At 42.5% G+C, this 18,467-nt stretch overlaps 1 protein-coding gene across 1 annotated transcript; it reads right to left on the bottom strand.

Annotated features, from left to right (window-relative positions):
* Window positions 1-693: 693 nt before the first annotated feature.
* Window positions 694-16,604, bottom strand: LOC139471997 (sialin-like). Its single transcript, XM_071254504.1, has 11 exons — window positions 16,532-16,604; window positions 12,769-12,998; window positions 11,033-11,266; window positions 9,886-9,973; window positions 8,676-8,771; window positions 6,927-7,057; window positions 6,560-6,709; window positions 5,971-6,103; window positions 4,724-4,874; window positions 2,159-2,249; window positions 694-888 (listed from the first exon to the last, which is right to left on the bottom strand). Exons 1-11 carry the CDS (start codon window positions 16,602-16,604, stop codon window positions 694-696), a joined length of 1,572 nt encoding a protein of 523 aa, XP_071110605.1.
* Window positions 16,605-18,467: the final 1,863 nt, after the last annotated feature.

Raw genomic sequence — 18,467 nt, 5'->3', positions numbered from 1 at the left:
GTCTCGGTGTGACGAGTGAACGCTTTAACCATCCGGCTACTTCATCGTCCTGCTTCCTAATACACTTCTCTTTACATTCATTGCGTCTTTTCACCACGTGGTTCACGAACCTCTGTGCCGTGTTTCTATTGTGTGAATGGCGGGTGCTACCGATAGAGAAGGGCGTGCTTACCCGTTTCGCGAACACCGGGTAAACAGAGTCACTCTTCATTATCTGCCGAAACAGATTCCGTCGGGCTTAAAAGCCAAAATAGCAAGAAAAAAGATATATGGATCACTGAAAAACTGTTATGATACCACGTGTTCGCGAAAAGGGTAACGTCAACGTCAACGCCAGCAGCCTCCATTATCCGTCCAAACAGATTCCATTGAACTTCAAACCTTAAGGCAAAATAGCAAGAAAAAGTATATTGATGGATCACCGAAAAACAGTGATGAAACCACGTTTTCGCGAAAAGGGTAACGCCAACGTCAACCCCAGTAGCCTCCATTATCCGTCCAAACAGATTCCTATTGAATTTGAAAGGCAAAATAGTGGTGAAAGTTATATGAATGGATCACTCAAACTAAGTGGTGACGTCAGATGTTTGACTAACGGGTAAGCATGTCCTGCTCTGCCGGTTGCATCTGCCACTCAAACAATTGTTGTCTGTACATCCCAGGACGGTATTATGCCATCATGTCCCTGCTTAGCTACATACATGTAGTTATACTTTCTACCCTGACGTAGTCATGCGATTTCTTGTCCTTGATGACGTCAAGCCTTTTGTCGTCATGGTCGTTCCAAGGCTGTGCTTCACCACTCGCGAGAAATGAAAATATCAGCGTTCCAGCCACCAGAAAGCCCGCACATATGTACAACACGTGACGCCATTCCTCTGCAGTGTTCTGGAGATTAGAAACACACTGATTAAATGAACAAAACGTTTTGTAAAGATTGTCATAATCAGCTAATAATTATAAATATAAAACGTCAACGCCAGAGAATAACCTTGGTTCTCGATTATCCCCAAAGCACCACAATTTCTTTGGCCGTGTCGTTGATTCAAGAAGCTTCTAATTTTATGATATCTCAATTTCCTGTCATAATTACATTCGTACTTTATTCATAACTATACCACTCAAAACAAGTTAAAGAGGCGTGAAGATCCGGGGCAGAAAAGGTCTTCAGAAACCCATGCTTTCCATAAAAGGCGACTTTGCTTGTCGTAAGAGGCAACTAACGGGATAGGGTGGTCAGGCTCGCTGATATTGGTTGATGCATGTCATCGTATCCCCATTGCGTAGATCGATGCTCGTGATGTCAATCACTGGATTGTCTGGTCCAGACTCGATTATTTACAGACCGCCATCATATAGCTGGGATATTGCTGAATGCGACGTTAAAAAACAAACCAACAAAATTAACAAAACAATTTGATATAAAGAACACCCACATTTTGAAGGCTGTGTGTTGGAATACCCACCAGCTACGACATGTTAACTAGAGTCATATGAACAAAATTTGGGGTTCTTAACTTCTTTTGAGTGGTATATGTTATTCAAGTTTATATCTAGATGTATATAACTTCCTTGTCGATCTTTTAGTATCACACTTTCGCATACAAAATAGTTTATTCACTTCCTTCTTATTGTGTGAATAATTGGCGGTAATATGCGTCCTTCATCCATAAGGTACAGGGGGCACGTGTGGCCCAGTCGTCTAAGGCGCCGCGATTCACTGTGCAGAGTTGCGTCCCTTGGACACGCCAGAAACCTATGATTGTGGGTTTGAATCCCGGTTCACCCCGATTATGTTTCTAGGTTTGTCAGCGCCATACCCGTGCTCGTGGGTTTCACCGAAGTGGTAAACGTCTGAGACCTGCATCACTTCGGGCTTTCCTCCCACATTAAGCTGACTCGCCGTGATATAACTGGAATACTGTTAAAAGCGGCGTTAAACCCAACCCACTCACTCACTCACTCACTATAAGGTACATGATTCATAGATTGGTCAGTAAACCAACAACTCGTGCTTCCATCTCAAACAAAATTGAGTGAGTGAGCGAGTATGATTTTACGCCGCTTTTAGCAATATTCCAGCACTATGACGGCGGGGGTCCATATAAAATTGAGCATAATAGAATGATCATGATTGTCCCAGTACACATGTACTTACATTTGGCGTGAGCGCTCCTGCGACGAGAGGGGCTATCATCCCAGGGACAGTCGCTGCTACGTTGCTTATTCCAAATAGAACACCAGCATACCTGTATAAACACATCATGCGGCATCAGACTAACCGAACTTTGACGAATAGAATCGTTGATTTGAAACCTAGTTAACATTTGGGATAAAATGTGAGTGAGTGAGTGAGTGAGTGACAGCACGGGACACTAGAAATGGGCTTCACACATTGTACACATGTCAGGAATCGAACCCGGTTCTTCGGCGCGACGAGCGAACGCTTTAACCACTAGGCTACCCGACCGCCCCAAGGGATAGAATATGGGTTGGCCTGGAATGTCCAGTGTGTTATTTTCCAATGAAACCCATTTCTTGTGTGATGTTGTAATGTTACTGGGATACTGCAATTTCTTTTGTTAAACCCTCTGGATGCCGAGTTTTTCGAGCACAGCGTTCGTTTTCACACCTAACATATATTGCTTGATTTCATCCAGCCACTTCGTATTGGTGACAAAGACCATCGTTCATTCGATTCTAAAATGTACGAGGAAATCAAGGATGTGTGTATGGCAGCTAAGTTTGAAATATACGTGATGTAACAGGCGTCTCATAACCGGTGTACCTCAAACGTGATTTTGTAAACACTAGCCAATATGGCGGAAAGTTCACTTCGGCGTTCGTGTTTGCGTATTTTCCAAAACATTCTAAACGATTCTGGGGTTATCGGAGACGTTTTGGAATGATCATTGGTGATTTCATAAAGGACAGATATCCGTGATCACAAATATGCTATTTTTGAAATTCATTTCTTGGAGTAAATATCCGAAATTTAGATTTCAAAACATGCTGCAAATTAACGAAGTGAGTGGTGATTTAGTTATGTGTAAAAAAATGGCGACATTTACGAAGTACCTAATTTTCGGAGGTCATTTTTAGTACTTTTGCTTGGCCTAAAATGCCAATGGGTGATATGTAGAGGGGAATGTCCGAGTAACTCTCCATTCCTTACAAATAATGGAGCAGAGGCCCCGCAGGGGCCGAGGCCCATTACTTTTAAGGAATGGAGAGTTACGAGGATATTCCCCTACTTAAAACTCATCCCTACTTTTACACTTTGACAAAATATTCTGTAGTTGAAAATATTTGAAAAATTCAAATGCTGCTTCAAGATCATGTACAGTTGACAAGCAACTCTCCATTCCTGAAAAATAATGGAGCGTTCACACAATAGAATGACGTCACAGATGCGTTTTAACACAGAAAAGGGAATCTTCCACCTTATTCAAAACTGTGAAGTGTATTAGTGTGCATGATGTATTTTAAAGTTTATTCGACTTCAAAGTGAGGGTTGTAGAGGAAGGACATATATGTCCCTGGGGGTCCATGGGGTTAAACCCACTGTTATATCTTCATAATTTAATGACTCCCCCCTCCCCCCTCCCCCGGACCCATAGCATCTTTTGATGAGTGGCCCTCCCATCCCCATCTCTATATGTCCCATCACTTCAGGCACGATTTATTTTGCACACGAGTCGAATTGTCCTGCTATTTTTACCGTGGTGTCAACGGCATCGGAACTCAAAATGAAACAATCGTTGCGAATCGATCCACGTTATTCATCATCATATAATAGTAACAGTATGTCATTAATCATCAAGTTTTTAGTGTGATGTTCCAAACTTCATTTTTCAATTTCTCTTGGTGATGAGAATGATCTTCTGTCTTGTGTATCTAAGTGGTCCTTTTGTCACGTATCTCCTCTATCTCACACAGACTATGACAGAGAAAAAATGAGTGAGCGAGTTAAAATTTTACGTCACATCGATAATATTTCAGTCAAATAACGAAAACAATGACATTGCTTGTTAATTGCAATATTGCTACAAAGTAAACTACAGTTTTGCTGTCTCAATAACAGTAAGTTGTCTAAGGTTTATTTGAAGAGTATTAAAAATTGTAGGAGGAAAGCAGATCTTATCACGTCTATGAAACTCAAGAGCATGTATATGGTGCTGACAAATCTTTTAACATATTCAGAGCGAATCTGGGACCATGATCATAAGATTCTGACACGCCTAAGGGACGCAACTCTACATAGCGAATTTTGGGCCGCCCGGGGTCCTCCATCCCCTGAACCTTAATTGGACATTTAATACTCAGGAAAATAGTGCCATGTATTACGAAGCACACTGTTCCAAATGCAACTGACACATATTCAAGGTTGTTCATTGGCCAGATGCTTTCGCTAAATAAACATTCTTTGACTGGATGGAGCAGAGGCTTATTTGTTGTTTAACGCCGCACTCAGCAATATTCCATCTATGTGACGGCGGTCCGTAAATAATCGAGTCTGGACCAGACAATCCAGTGATTAATGTCATGAGCATCGATCCACGCAATTGGGATCGATGACATGCATCAAACCAAGTCAGTGAGCCTGACCACCCGATCCCGTTAGTCGCCTTTTACGACAAGCATAGTCACCTTTTACGGCAAGCATTGGTTGCTGAAGACCTATTCTACCCCGGAATTTTCACGGGTCGGAGCAGAGGCGTACTTTGGGGCAATGTCGACATGGTTCACCAAATAGCCTGCCCCCGTGATGCCCAGGCTTCCAACACCAAGACACAGGAAGACGACTGCGACCATCCTGTTCTCACACTTCACAAAGCCCGTCGCCACAAGGAATACAGCCACCGAGAGACACGCTGAAACAGGACAAGGCATCTCTCGTTATCTCGAAAATCACGTATTTTTGTGACCGTACATGTACGTTCATATTTGTGTAATTGTCATATTCCTCTCATTAGATATGCATTTCAGTTCCTGTTATCAAGGTAACGCTATTTTTAAGGGCATTATCATTTGCAGAAGCCCGAGGTCTTCCATTAACTGCCTGACGAAGGAGTGCAGTTGAAAAGACTGAGGGCTTCTGCAAATGATAAAGCCCTGAAAAATAGCGTTACCGTTATTATAGCTAAAATGTATACTATTAGAATTTAATAAAGAAACAATATCGGTTTAGAAACATTTACTGCAATCAACACGAAAGTCACTGACCGCAGAACGGGACCGCCCCCGTGGTCTAGTGGTAGAGCGTCCGCCCGGAGAGCGGAAGGTCCGGGGTTCGATCCCCGGCCGCGTCATACCAAAAGACGTTAAAAGATAGTACTTGTTGTTACCCTGTCTGGCGCTCGGCATTAAGGGGCTAAAACAAGGACTGGTCGGCTCGAAGTCAGTATACTGTGTCTGAGTGGGGTATTCATGTTAAACTGCGGCATGGTATCGCAGTGAGCTAGCACTATAAATCGGCATCAGTCCGGACTAGTACAAGCAGCCACACAAACACACACACACACACACACACACATACATGCACGTGGCTATATAAGCGCAATAATCTTGGACGCGACGTTAAACCCCATTCACCTCACCTAATACACTATGGTATGGTACGTTGCTCATGATACCAGTCACTGATTTGTCTGATCATTTTAACACAATCGTCATATAGCTGAATGTTGCTGTGTTAAACAAGAAGCATACAAACATATGCTGTTGAGTGCGGCTGGATCCACCTTAAGAAAGAATGTTTCTTAATGGCATAAACGGTGTTTTCGAATTACAATGATATAATTATACGATCAAACGTTGATACTGAACGTCAACTGGACTTTATGTGAATATTTGTAAAATACATATTAATATTACATATCACACAAACTATTGTGTTGATTCTTCTATGCAATATGTTTGGTTATATATTAACACGTTGACAATACCTGACGCAAACATGCAACGTACCTACGCCTTGAATGATCTTCCGGACCTTGGTAGTTCCAAGGCTGGTTCTGGCTCTGAGGAGGTCAGCGACTTGACCAGATACGACCATTTCCACTGCACGACAAATAAAAGGTAGGGAGGAGAGGACCCCGTTCTGTAACAAGGAAATACATGATCCAAATGCCATTGACACATGTTTAATTTTGTTTATTGGCCAGATGCTTTCGTTAAATCAGTATTCTTTGACTTGACGGAGCAGAGACGTAAATAAGGTCAATGTCGACATGGTTCGCCAAGCATCCTGTCCCCTATATACCCAGGCTCCCAATACCAAGACCCAGGAAGACAACTGCGGCAAGATGAACAGATACTGCTGCCCGTGCTTTTGTTGCTGAGATGTCGATGGTAATGCTGACAACGTCAACGTCATCTATTGCTGCTGAGTACCAATGCAAGTGGTTCGAGAGTTGGAACCTGATTGGTCAGTTGGGGGGACTTAGAAGGGACATAACTCGAAATAGCCACTGGTGGCGCTACGATCGAGCCCAGAAAATCCAGACAAATTCGGCAAGGGTGGAAACTGGACTCTTAAAGTCAGTTAACTTTCTACCTGGAGAATATCGAACTTGAGAACTTCCCTCATGAAAGTTGGGAGGACAGTGATGAGAGTATAGCCGGTCCAGTTGTTGCACATATGAGCTAAAATGATGGCCCAGAGAGGTCCAGACTTGGCCATAGCCATCCAAGGGGTGGATTTGGCCTGAAATATAGGCAAGCAAGTCAACGGCTACACATACATAGTTACATAGTTCACAATTGGGCAAAGATGACAGACAGATAACCGTCTGTAAAAGCCATAACCATAATAATAATATACTATTTATACTGTATTATTTCAATTGCACCAAACATCCTGAAAATAAATAATCAATTCAACATAATCAAGTAACAAAGAATTATTAATGTAAATATTTTACTTGAATGTTAGTATTGAAGCCAATCTTCCTTTCGATGTATGCGATCTCCTTCTTAGATATGAATTTATGTTTGCGGGGATTGTCAGCTGACACCAGCATCCACAGACCAACCCACACCAAGTTTGCAGCACCTGCAGTGAAACGCGTTACTAAAATTAACACGCCCAAGGGACGCAACTCAACATAACGAATTTTGGACTATCCAGGCCCCTCAATCCCCTGTACTTTAATTGGACTGAGTGAGTGAGTATGGATTTACGCCGCTTTTAGCAATATTCCAGCAATATCACGGCGGGGGACACAGGAAATTGGCTTCACACATTGTACCCATGTCGGGAATCGGACTCGGGTCTTCGGCGTGACGAGCGAACGCTTTAACCACATGGCTACCCGACCGCCCTTCTTTAATTGGACATTTAATACTCATGAAAATAATGTCGTGAGTACCATCAAGCATCCAAATGCCATTGACACATGTTAAATTTTGTTCATTGTCCAGATGCTTTCGTTAAATCAGTATTCTTTGACTTGACGGAGCAGAGACGTAAATAAGGTCAATGTCGACATGGTTCGCCAAGCATCCTGTCCCCTTTATACCCAGGCTTCCAATACCAAGAACCAGGAAGACAACTGCGGCAAGTCAGCGTATAAACAACCAAGATGAACAGATACTGCTGCCCGTGCTTTTGTTGCTGAGATGTCGATGGTAATGCTGACAACGTCAACGTCATCTATTGCTGCTGACTACCACGATCGTGCGAGTGAAAGTTGTTTAACGCCACTCTCACCAACATACCAGCTTTATGACGGTCTGTTATTAATCTGAACCAGACAATCCAGTGATTGACATCATGATAATCTATCCACGCAATTGGGATACAGTGACATGAATTCAATCAAGTCACCAAGCCAGACCACCCAATTCAACTGAGTCGCCTTTTATGACAAGCAATAGAGAGTTGAGAACTAGGTTACACAGGTTCCCACCGAGTGTTTAACATTAGAAATCATTTTGATTTATTACGACTTTACATGCGTAATATAAATATTTTAGAAAATACACTAGAATCAAATATGCTGAAGACATTAATAAACTTGCTGATGTTCCAATTGATGTAGGCAATGAGTGAGTGAGTGCGGTTTGATCCTGCCATAAAACGCAGGTGAGACACCACCTTGGGGAATCCAACCAAGGCACCTCAGGGAGTTTGTTGTAAACAGCATCTTATCTGCATTGCATCTTTCATATATTGTTTGACAAATATTTCATAGGCGTTGACGGATGACAAAGTTTTGTTTGTTTGTTGTTTAACACCGCACTCAGTGATATTCCAGCTATATAACTGCGATCTGTAAATAATCGAGACTGGACCAGACAATCCAGTTATTGACATACTGAGCATCGATCTACGCAATTTGGATTCGATGACATGTATCAAACAAGTCAGCGAGCCTGACCACCCGATCCCGATAGTCGCCTTTTACGACAAGCATAGTCGCCTTTTACGGCAAGCATGGGTTGCTGAAGACCTATAATTCTACCCCGATACTTCACGGGTCGGATGACAAAGTATACAAAAATATCTATGGATAACAACTCATTTGTTATACATTGCTTGACACATATAAGTATCTATACCGAAACGTCGCAATTTCAGAATGATTCGACGTTGTAATCCATAAACATTTTGTCTGCTTTATTTTTCACATTATTGGATTTTTAGAATTCAAATAATATTTCATACTAACCAAATAGGTAGAATATGGATCCCCAGCCGTTGTCAAAACCATTAGCACAGAGATACCCAGACAGCGCGAACGAGATGATACTGCCAACATGGGCTCCTGGAGAGTGGGTAAATCACAAACAGGTTTGCGATATATATATGCTATTACACTATTTCATTGTGTTGAGATACTGAGATAGATTTGAACAGTATTTCGGTTATATCGTTAAGTTTGGCAGCCTACTCTGTGTGAAATGTCCCAGGTGTTTACCGCCTTGCTGAAACCCATGATCACGGGGATGCGTGACTGACACAATGATAATAACCCATTCGTGACCAACTCGTGTTATTCCGGGACAAGCCGAATAGCGACTCGTGCCCCTCTCATGGCCATTTTTGCGACCGTGATCCGTCTTAGCGCAAACGGGCATACCTAAAACAATTGTCAACTCGTTGCGTAATGGTTCACATATATTTTCCCATATATTATATATATTTCAGATGCAATTTACAGCACATCGGGACATGTGGAATTATACAGTATGATTGAACACATTTAACTGTGTCTTGGGTATATTTTTAGATGCAAGACATATGTAAAAATCAAAAATTATTTCTGAGAGATTATTTGACAAAGAACTCGAAATCATACGCATTCTGATTGGTTTGTCGTATTTTTGCACAAAACATTCATCGATAGTGGGACGAGTCTTCTTGCAGGTCACGGAAAGGGGCGAGTGTTGACGAATGAGGGGGACGAGTCGTCTTGCAGGTCACGGAAAGGGGCGAGTGGTGACGAATGAGGGGGACGAGTCTTCTTGGAGGTCACGGAAAGGGGCGAGTGGTGACGAATGAGGGGGACGAGTCTTCTTGCATGTCACGGAAAGGGGCGAGTGGTGACGAATGAGGGGGACGAGTCTTCTTGCAGGTCACGGAAAGGGGCGAGTGGTGACGAATGGATGATAACCATGACATGTCTGAGATTCGAACCCATTATTAGCGTTCTAACGTCTAAGGGGCCCTCTATGCAGTTCTAGAGGACGCAAGCCAACACACCTTGTTACACATTAGAACACCTGGTCCCCCATATCTATATTGAAGGTTCAGTTGCATGCATAGGCATTCATAATGGAACAAAGTTTGTAACTAGATACGCCGTGATTCTTACTGTCGTAAAAATTAAATTGTATTTACAATAAAAGTTATTGAACTCTTTTGGTCGTCATATTTACCTGCATAGGAAACAGACATGAGTTGGCTTCTCTCGAGGGGTGGTGCCCATCTCCCCCATAGTGAATGTGAAGCAGGGTATGACACGCCCTAGGAAATGTACAGGTCATTCAACTACTTTTCCTCACTGATAAAAATAGTGTGCATTGCGTTTCTTTCCATTATCTTGATGGCAAGTTATATTTGTTAATCCATCTTTAGTGAAACCATTATTTTTCGATGCAGTTCAGTTCTAAAAGGGGTATATTTTTATTTTCATCTTTGACTTAATTTCCTGCAAATTATGCTTTCGCTGCGACGAAGTATTATGGTGTAGCAATTTTCAATGTCAATCTTGCATTGGGACAGGCTTGTTGAATCTACTTTTCTTGTGGTTTGCCATGAAAAGTTTGTTTTAGGTTATCTGCCCTTGGCACTAAAAATGGCGTCAGTGTAAGATCAGCATTGTATGTGGCTTTTGGTCGTTTTTTGAAGACAGGCAACACGTGAATAGCGCTGGGGATTTTATAACAAGACACTTTGTCTTAACTTTACTTGCTTGCTTTATTAATGTTAAACCATGCACTCAGCAATCTCCATGGCGGCAGTCTGTATATAATCGAGTCTGCTCAGCCAAACAAGTGATTGATATTATGAGCACGCGATCAACCAAATCACCGAGCCTGACCAATTACCAATTTAGTCAAATGTTATGACAACCATAGGGTGCAGGAGACCTATTCGTACCCGGAGACCACAAGGGTTAAAGGGTTCAAATCCATAGATAATGACGAATCAAAAGAGATGCTTTTAGGCCAAGCATTTACTTCAAAAAATGACACGACAGACATTAGAAGAGAAACGTATCAATTATAAACGATGTATCGACACGTAATTCTCGTGGATTCTATATTTTCGCAACAATGCCTATTTTGGCTACCTCTCTCTTCAATGCAGCAACCATTTTCACATTTAGTATTCAATTTCAGATTAAATAAAATGGTTCGAATTGCCATCCACTGAACAACGGCATATACATTTTCAGGCAAGGCTACTTTCTGCAATGATGTGGATTATCTGCTTCTAGTTAACATATGCTCGGTGTATCGGTTGAACTCCATGAAACAAAATGGGAGGCAATCAGCAAATGGTGTTAAGGTGACAACTCACCGCTGCAAATCCTATGATGAATCTCACTGCATACAAAACATACACATTCAGACGTGCACTGACAGGGGTGAGAATGGTCCCAAGTCCGTTCACAAACATCCCAAGTCCCCACACCCGGCGAGCCCCGTATCGTCCCGCTAACCACCCTCCGGGTATTTGAGTGAAAATGTAGCCATAAAAGTACATGGCGAGAACACGAGTCCTAGTGGGCTTGTCCCAGTCGAACTCTCCTCTCTGCAACACAATCACTGGCAGTATTAAGTATAAATATATGTGTACAGGAATCGCATGTTCAAAACGGGCATTTAAAACGTGTTTTGACATATATTATATTTTTGTGTAAAGAACCAGTGAAGGATGTGAGAAGAGAAAAAGACCAAGTATCACGACACACTGTATGAGGGAATAATTAATTGACAACATTCTTGAACCTAAATGTGCCGCTACTATCCTTTGATCACAGACTTTTTCAATTATCCTCCGTTCAGTTTCTTTGACCATTTAGTACCATAGAAATATTGGACAATATTTGATACAAGATTGTAGATTGAATATTTTCAAGAACAATACGAACAACAGCACACACACATAATAAATAATGCGTTTGTGTCAGTATCTTGAATATTTTATAAAAATATGGTATTAAATAAAAATATATGAAAAATGAGTTTTTTCGTCATACATTCATTCGAAAGGTGGGGATGTGAAGAGAAGTAAACCTTTGACATGAAAATAATGGTTCTCTTTCTTAGTTAAATCGACCGACACTTCTGTTAAGAGGTGAGGTGAAATGGGGTTTAATGTCGCGTGAAAGATTACTTATATGCTGCAGTTATATAGCGACGTGCAGTTTGACAAGAATACCCCACTCAGACACAGTATACTGACTCCGAGCCGACAAGTCCTTGTTTCAGGCCCTTAATGCCGAGCGCCAGGAAGGGTAAAAACAAGTACCATCTTTAACGTCTTGGGAAAGCGTCTCCGGGCGGACGCTCTACCACAAGACCACGGAGGCGGTTCTGTTAAGCGATCAGTCTAATACAATCAATTTTGAAACTATATTTTAGTTTGGGAAAGAAAATCCTGAACAAATTAACCTTGACAACCATGATCAAAATAATTCCCCAACTAAGCTAGAAGTGGTGTTAATGATAATAATGATTTTAGTTTAACAGACCTCAACATTAATTATTGATATCAATGATAATAGTTTGCTTGTTTTGCTCGTTCAACACCTCACACTGCAATAATCCAGTCTGTAAATTTGTCCAGTGATTGATATCATAAGCATTGATCTACGCACCAGGGGATACGATTACCAAGTGACCACCCGACCTATCAAGTCGCCTCTTACGACACACGTATTTTGCTTGGACCTTTATTTATTCTTAATCGGAAGCCCAACGGGAGCAAAGGTATTTCTGACAACATGGTTTTGGTTGGTTTGGTGTTTAACGCCGCACTCAGCAATATTCCAACTATATGACAGCGGTCTGTAAATAATTAAGTCTGAACCAGACAATCCAGTTATTAATGTCATGAGCATCGACCCACACAATTGGGATCGATGACATGTATCAACCAAGTCACCGAGCCTGACCACTCGATCCCGTTAGTCGCCTTTTACGACAAGCATAGTCACGTTTTACGGCAAGCATGGGTTGCTGAAGACCTTTTCTACCCCGGAATCTTCACGGGTCTCTGACAACATGGGGTATATTATTCAACTTGCCTACCTGTACAGTTGAGGCAGCCTGTTCCAGTATACCACATGCTTCATCTACTACATTAACTGACTTCGACGTCACGTTGAGCCCGGTGCTGTTGTCAACTGATGTGACGTTGGACGTCGACGATCGCACCATGCAGATGATGGCCACGCTGATGTTGACGCGGGTGGCGTACAGAAACACAAAACCAAAGAAGGACACGTAGGCCAGAATCCACCGCGTTGAGAATGGACTAACTGCAGATATGAAAAATAAATATGAGACTTAAAATGCAACACCTCCAGCCATCGCCTAATCATACAATCTTCTTACAGTAGACTACGGCTATAACAAACACGCTTATAACGAACTAACGGATATAACGAACTAACTTTTTAGTCCCGATTATATGCTGTAGTTATGCTGTATATATGCTTATAACGAATTACGGTTATAACGAACTAAAATTAGTAGTCCCTTTGAGTTCGTTATATCCGTAGTTTACTGTATTTTGTTTTCTTGTGACCCGAGCATAGTCATACATGTATTATACAATAAGCCAACGCCAGGCAATAACCAGCCCCGACCATCCTACGAAACAGCCACCCATTGCACAAAAGGTAAAACGGCAGTGAAAACCATGTGAATGGACTACTGTTAAGTGTTTGCAAAAAAGGCAAGCTTGTACTGTCCCACCCAAGCAATTTGCATAAATAAATTAGTGTTTGTTTTTTGCCCAACACTTCACAGCAGTACTGCCAACATAAGACGGCGGCCGACAAAGGAGCCAGACAACCAAGCTATTGACCAGAAAATCCAGGGAAAATCCACCTTGGCTGGAAAAACTTGTGCTGAAAAAATACTTCACATTACTCCAACGCAAACATACTAACAAACACACTAAAGCATCCACAGACTCCCTTGCCGCATGAAACAATATAGTTTGGCGGGGGACGCCAATAATGAACTTTATCAAGTGAACACATGTTGGTCACTGTCACCATCATGACGAACGAGCGCTTTAACCGCAGGGTTCCCCAAATCTCCAAATTCATTCAAATACAACCGACACAGGTGCACAGACAATGAGTGAGTGGGTGAGTGAGTTGGGTTTTAACAGTATTCCAGTTATATCGCGGCGTGTCAGCTTAATGTGGGAGGAAAGCCCGAAGTGATGCAGGTCTCAGACGTTTACCACTTCGGTGAAACCCACGAGCACGGGTATGGTGCTGACAAACCTAGAAACATAATCGGGGCGAACCGGGATTCGAACCCACAATCATAGGCTTCTGGCGTGCCCAAGGGACGCAACTCTGCACAGCGAATCGCGGCGCCTTAGACGACTGGGCCACCCGTGCCCCCCACAGACAATGAACTGGTGATTCAGTAATATTTGGATACAGTATGTATCGGAGCCAAGCAATAAACAGAACAGCCACTACTGTATACCAGCTGAACAGTAAAAAAATAGAAGACGATCTTATCACAGAACATAATAAAGAGTTGAAGTATTGGCCAGTTAATTTATGCAAGTAATGACATAACAAAGAATATATGGAAAATTAAAGTCTATACAGGATTGGGCAATTTGGGGGACTGATTGCTTTGGACTGGGGTAAGGTAGCATTAGAGAACATGGTAATGAAAATATGCACACGGTGGAGACCTGCGTTGACTGTTAGGTTGGAAAAAAGCATGGAACAATGAAAGTAACTGTGGTTTGATCGAGTTATTCGATGTTGAAATTGGAGATAGCATATAAATGACATTCTTGAAGAAAGAACACCATATGAAATACTACGACGTGCATAATGGCCACGGAAAACAAAGACCACAGCACTTCATCGCATTTTTTGTGTCTGCTAAATTTGAATTGAGGTTTTCAACATAGTTTTTGCAGGTGGTGACCAGAGTTACCTTTCACCCAGATTTCTTGCCAATATGAGGCAAAGGTTATGTGATTTCGCTATGTGCATATATACTAGCCACATAACGAAACTGTGCACGGAGAAAATATATTCTGGATTGAAATACAACACAGCAAGAACAAAATGATGCAGACGCGGTAGCAGCTGAATGATCGGACAATAAGAAAATGTCAATGGGACCTGAACAACATCTGTTACGATGACGTCAAAATGGAGTAGGGGGTCAAAAGTCACAAAGTCAATAACGGGTATGACCACCCTATGCGTGAATCACAGCAGTGCATCGGCGACGCATGGAGTCCACCAAATGGGCATGGAAGGCCTGGGGAATGGCCTGCCATATCCTCCTCAAATCCTGTGCCAAGTCACGGACGTTATCTGGAGGATGTGGAAGACGACGCAGACGTTGCTCCATTTCATCCCACACATGTTCTATTGGGGAGAGATCTGGAGAATTTGCAGGCCATGGCAGTAACATGACATTGTCCACCCCAAATCATTACAGAGCCACCTCCAAAACGATTCCTCTCCACAATACAGTTGCGTGCATAACGTTCTCCCAAACGCCGGTAGACACGTTGGCGCCCGTCACTGTGGGAAATGTTGAACCTCGATTCATCTGTAAAGACAACATTTCTCCACAATATTCGAGGTTGGCGAACATGATTTCGACAACATCTTAGACGGTTGACGCGATGACGGTGTGTCAGGATGGGACGTATGGCAGGGCGTCGTGGTCGAATCCCGTACTGACGTAAACGATTCCTGACAGTGTTGGGATGGATACGGCGCAGTCCAGGAATTGACTGGGACGTCGTTACTGCCGTTTGGAACCTGTGTCGGAGATGTGTAACTCGAATCCATCTGTCCTGTCTTGGCGTTGTAACTCGGGGACGTCCTGAACGTGGGTGGTCGGCAACGTCATTTGTGTTTTGATAACGCCTCACCAATGCTGATATCGTGTTACGATGGCATTGGAAATGTGTTGCCACCTGTTGTTGCCTCATTCCCGCTCGGATCATTCCAATGGCTTCATGACGCTGTGCAGCTGTCAATCTTGTCATGATTTGCTTGTGATATGCTTGTGTCTGCGCCTGAGAAGTTTTGAATCTCTGAATGACCACAGATCATGCTTTCCAAAGTGACAGCGAATTTTGAGTTGCACATGCTAATTACAGCTGCACAGGATGCACGTGCAGTAACACATTGCACGTCCATAGGCCCAAACAATGGCGTCATATGGCACGTGCATGAGCGTTTGAATGTCTCCAATAATTGCTGTGTTCAAACCTATATTTCATATGTGGACGGTGTGCCCTTATATCTATATTTTCTCCGTGCACAGTTTCTTTATGTGGCTAGCATAGTTTGAAATTTCCATTTCGCAAAAATAAAAGTACATTCCTTCAATTGTACTCTCATTAGATGAAGAAACTGATACAATTGCACAGAAACGACATGGTGTTTTTGTATCCACAGCAATAGAAGAGCATGTCCTTTCCTATGTACTTCGGAACTGGTCGTTTAAGTTCGTTTTCGAAACCAAGTGAAATAAAACTAAAGCCAAACTGGATAAAATATTTTGTCAGCAGTTTATTATGTCAACAAAAAAAAGCCAATTACTTAACGCTGGTGCCACTCTGAGAATCAAATATTCTCAAATATACTGAATACTGAAAACTAATTTCAGAGAATATGGTGGACTGACTTGGCTTTAAGACATCAGGTTGATGTGGGAGGAAAACCCGAAATGATGCAGGTATAAGACGTTTACAAACATGATAAAAACTCGGCATCACGGCATCATTCATCACGTCATCGTCAGGTATGTAAGCATTCTCATGATTACTGTGTTAACTTACCCTTCTCTCCAATCTTGACCTCAGCTTCCGGCTCTTCAAACATTATCTGACCATCGGTCATCTCGTCAGACATTGTCAGAGATGAAGTTCTGAAATTGTGTAAATAAATGTGTTAATTTCAATTCTGAATTGGTACGTACCGAAAGGCAAAGGCTATTGTAATACTTTCCGTGCACTGCGTGTTTTAATCCAACTATGGCCTTGTTGACTATGAGACAGCTGGATCCATGCAATGAATATATACATACATAACATAGATATATGCAGCTTGATCTTGATGATCAGTGGTTGGTTGGATTATCATCATTGACGCATACTGACAAAAACAACAGCCATGTCACATATTGAGACTCAGCTACGCATCTGTGCACATAAGTAATGGCAAGCCCTTGTCCTGTTATTAGTTGGTTGGTTGGTTTGTTGTTTAACGCCGCACTCAGCAATATTCCAGCTATATGACGGCGGTCTGTAAATAATCGAGTCTGGACCAGACAATCCAGTGATTGATATCATGAGCATCGATCCACGCAATTGGGATCGATGACATGCATCAACCAAGTCAGCGAGCCTGACCACCCGATCCCGTTAGTCGCCTTTTACGACAAGCATAGTCGCCTTTTACGGCAAGCATGGGTTGCTGAAGACCAATTCTACCCAGGAATGTCCTGTTATTAAAACACTAATACTTGGATATATACATAAACTGCGGATTACAAGAATACCATGTGAGTTAGTTGGTTCAAAAACAATGAATTAGTGAGTGAGTTGGATTTAACGCCGCTTTTAACAGTATTCCAGTTATATCGCGGCGTGTCAGCTCAATGTGGGAAAGCCCGAAGTGATGCAGGTCTCAAACGTTTATCACTTCGGTGAAACCCATGAGCACGGGTATGGTGCTGACAAGCCTAGAAATATAATCGAGGCGAACCCACATTCATAGGTTCCTGACGTGCCCAAGGGACGCAACTCTGCACAGCGAATTGCAGCGCCTTAGACCACTGGGCCAACCGTGCGCCTCGTTTCAAAAACAGAATATCACGGTGTGTCAAATATGCCCGAGTGAGTATGGTTTTACGACGCTTTAAGCAATATTCCAGCAATATCACGGCGGGGAACACCTGAAATGGGCTTCACACATTGTACCCATGTCGGGGTCATCGTCGTATAAGACATGATTACGATCCATGGTTTGTCAACGGGAAAAGTTCAAGAAATATGATATAAATGAACATTTCATTATTTATTTATTTTTCATTTATTTCATTGCTATGTTTGTTTGTTTGTTGTTTAACGCCACAGAAAGCAACATTCCAGTTACATGACGGCGGCCTGTAAAAAATCGAGGCCGGACAATTCAGTGATTTATGTCATGAGCATCGATTTACAATTGGGATACGATGACATGCATTAACCAAGTCAGCGAAGCTGACCACCCGATCCCGTTAGTCGACTCTTACGACAAGCAGAGTCGAGAATGTGTAAAGCAGCTGTCCCCTGATTTAGAATTAATTTTAGTGAGTGAGTTGGGTTTAACGCCGCTTTTAACAGTATTCCAGTTATATCGCGGCGTGTCAGCTTAATGTGGGAGGAAAGCCCGAAGTGATGCAGGTCTCAGACGTTTACCACTACGGTGAAACCCACGAGCACGGGTATAATGCTGACAAACCTAGAAACATAATCGGGGCGAACCGGGATTCGAACCCACAATCATAGGCTTCTGGCGTGCCCAAGGGACGCAACTCTGCACAGCGAATCGCGGCGCCTTAGACGACTGGGCCACCCGTGCCCCCTGAATTAAGTTTCAACTCCAAGTGCGTATAGATTCTAAAATGCAGAGAAACATTGATATCGGGGACATGTACCTTTACCGCATATTAGCAACCTAACATATACACACACGCTAGGAGGGTAATGCATATAATTTAAACCATCTGTA

Source organism: Haliotis cracherodii, unplaced genomic scaffold, assembly GCF_022045235.1.
Source record: "Haliotis cracherodii isolate W230 unplaced genomic scaffold, xgHalCrac1.p SCAF_23, whole genome shotgun sequence".
Classification (NCBI taxonomy): domain Eukaryota; kingdom Metazoa; phylum Mollusca; class Gastropoda; order Lepetellida; family Haliotidae; genus Haliotis; species Haliotis cracherodii.
The sequence above is the reverse complement of the archived record's forward strand: the minus strand, read 5'-3'. Positions and strand labels throughout refer to the sequence as shown.

Bases quoted from the DNA above. Each gene is read 5' to 3' on its own strand.
- LOC139471997 (XM_071254504.1), bottom strand. From the start codon at position 16,604: ATGTCTGACGAGATGACCGATGGTCAGATAATGTTTGAAGAGCCGGAA. The intron at 7,058-8,675 runs GTTAGTATGAAA...GTTTCACTGCAG, and splicing joins ATCCATATTCTACCTATTTG to GTGCTGCAAACTTGGTGTGG. The intron at 889-2,158 runs GTAAGTACATGT...TCTAATCTCCAG, and splicing joins CAGGAGCGCTCACGCCAAAT to AACACTGCAGAGGAATGGCG.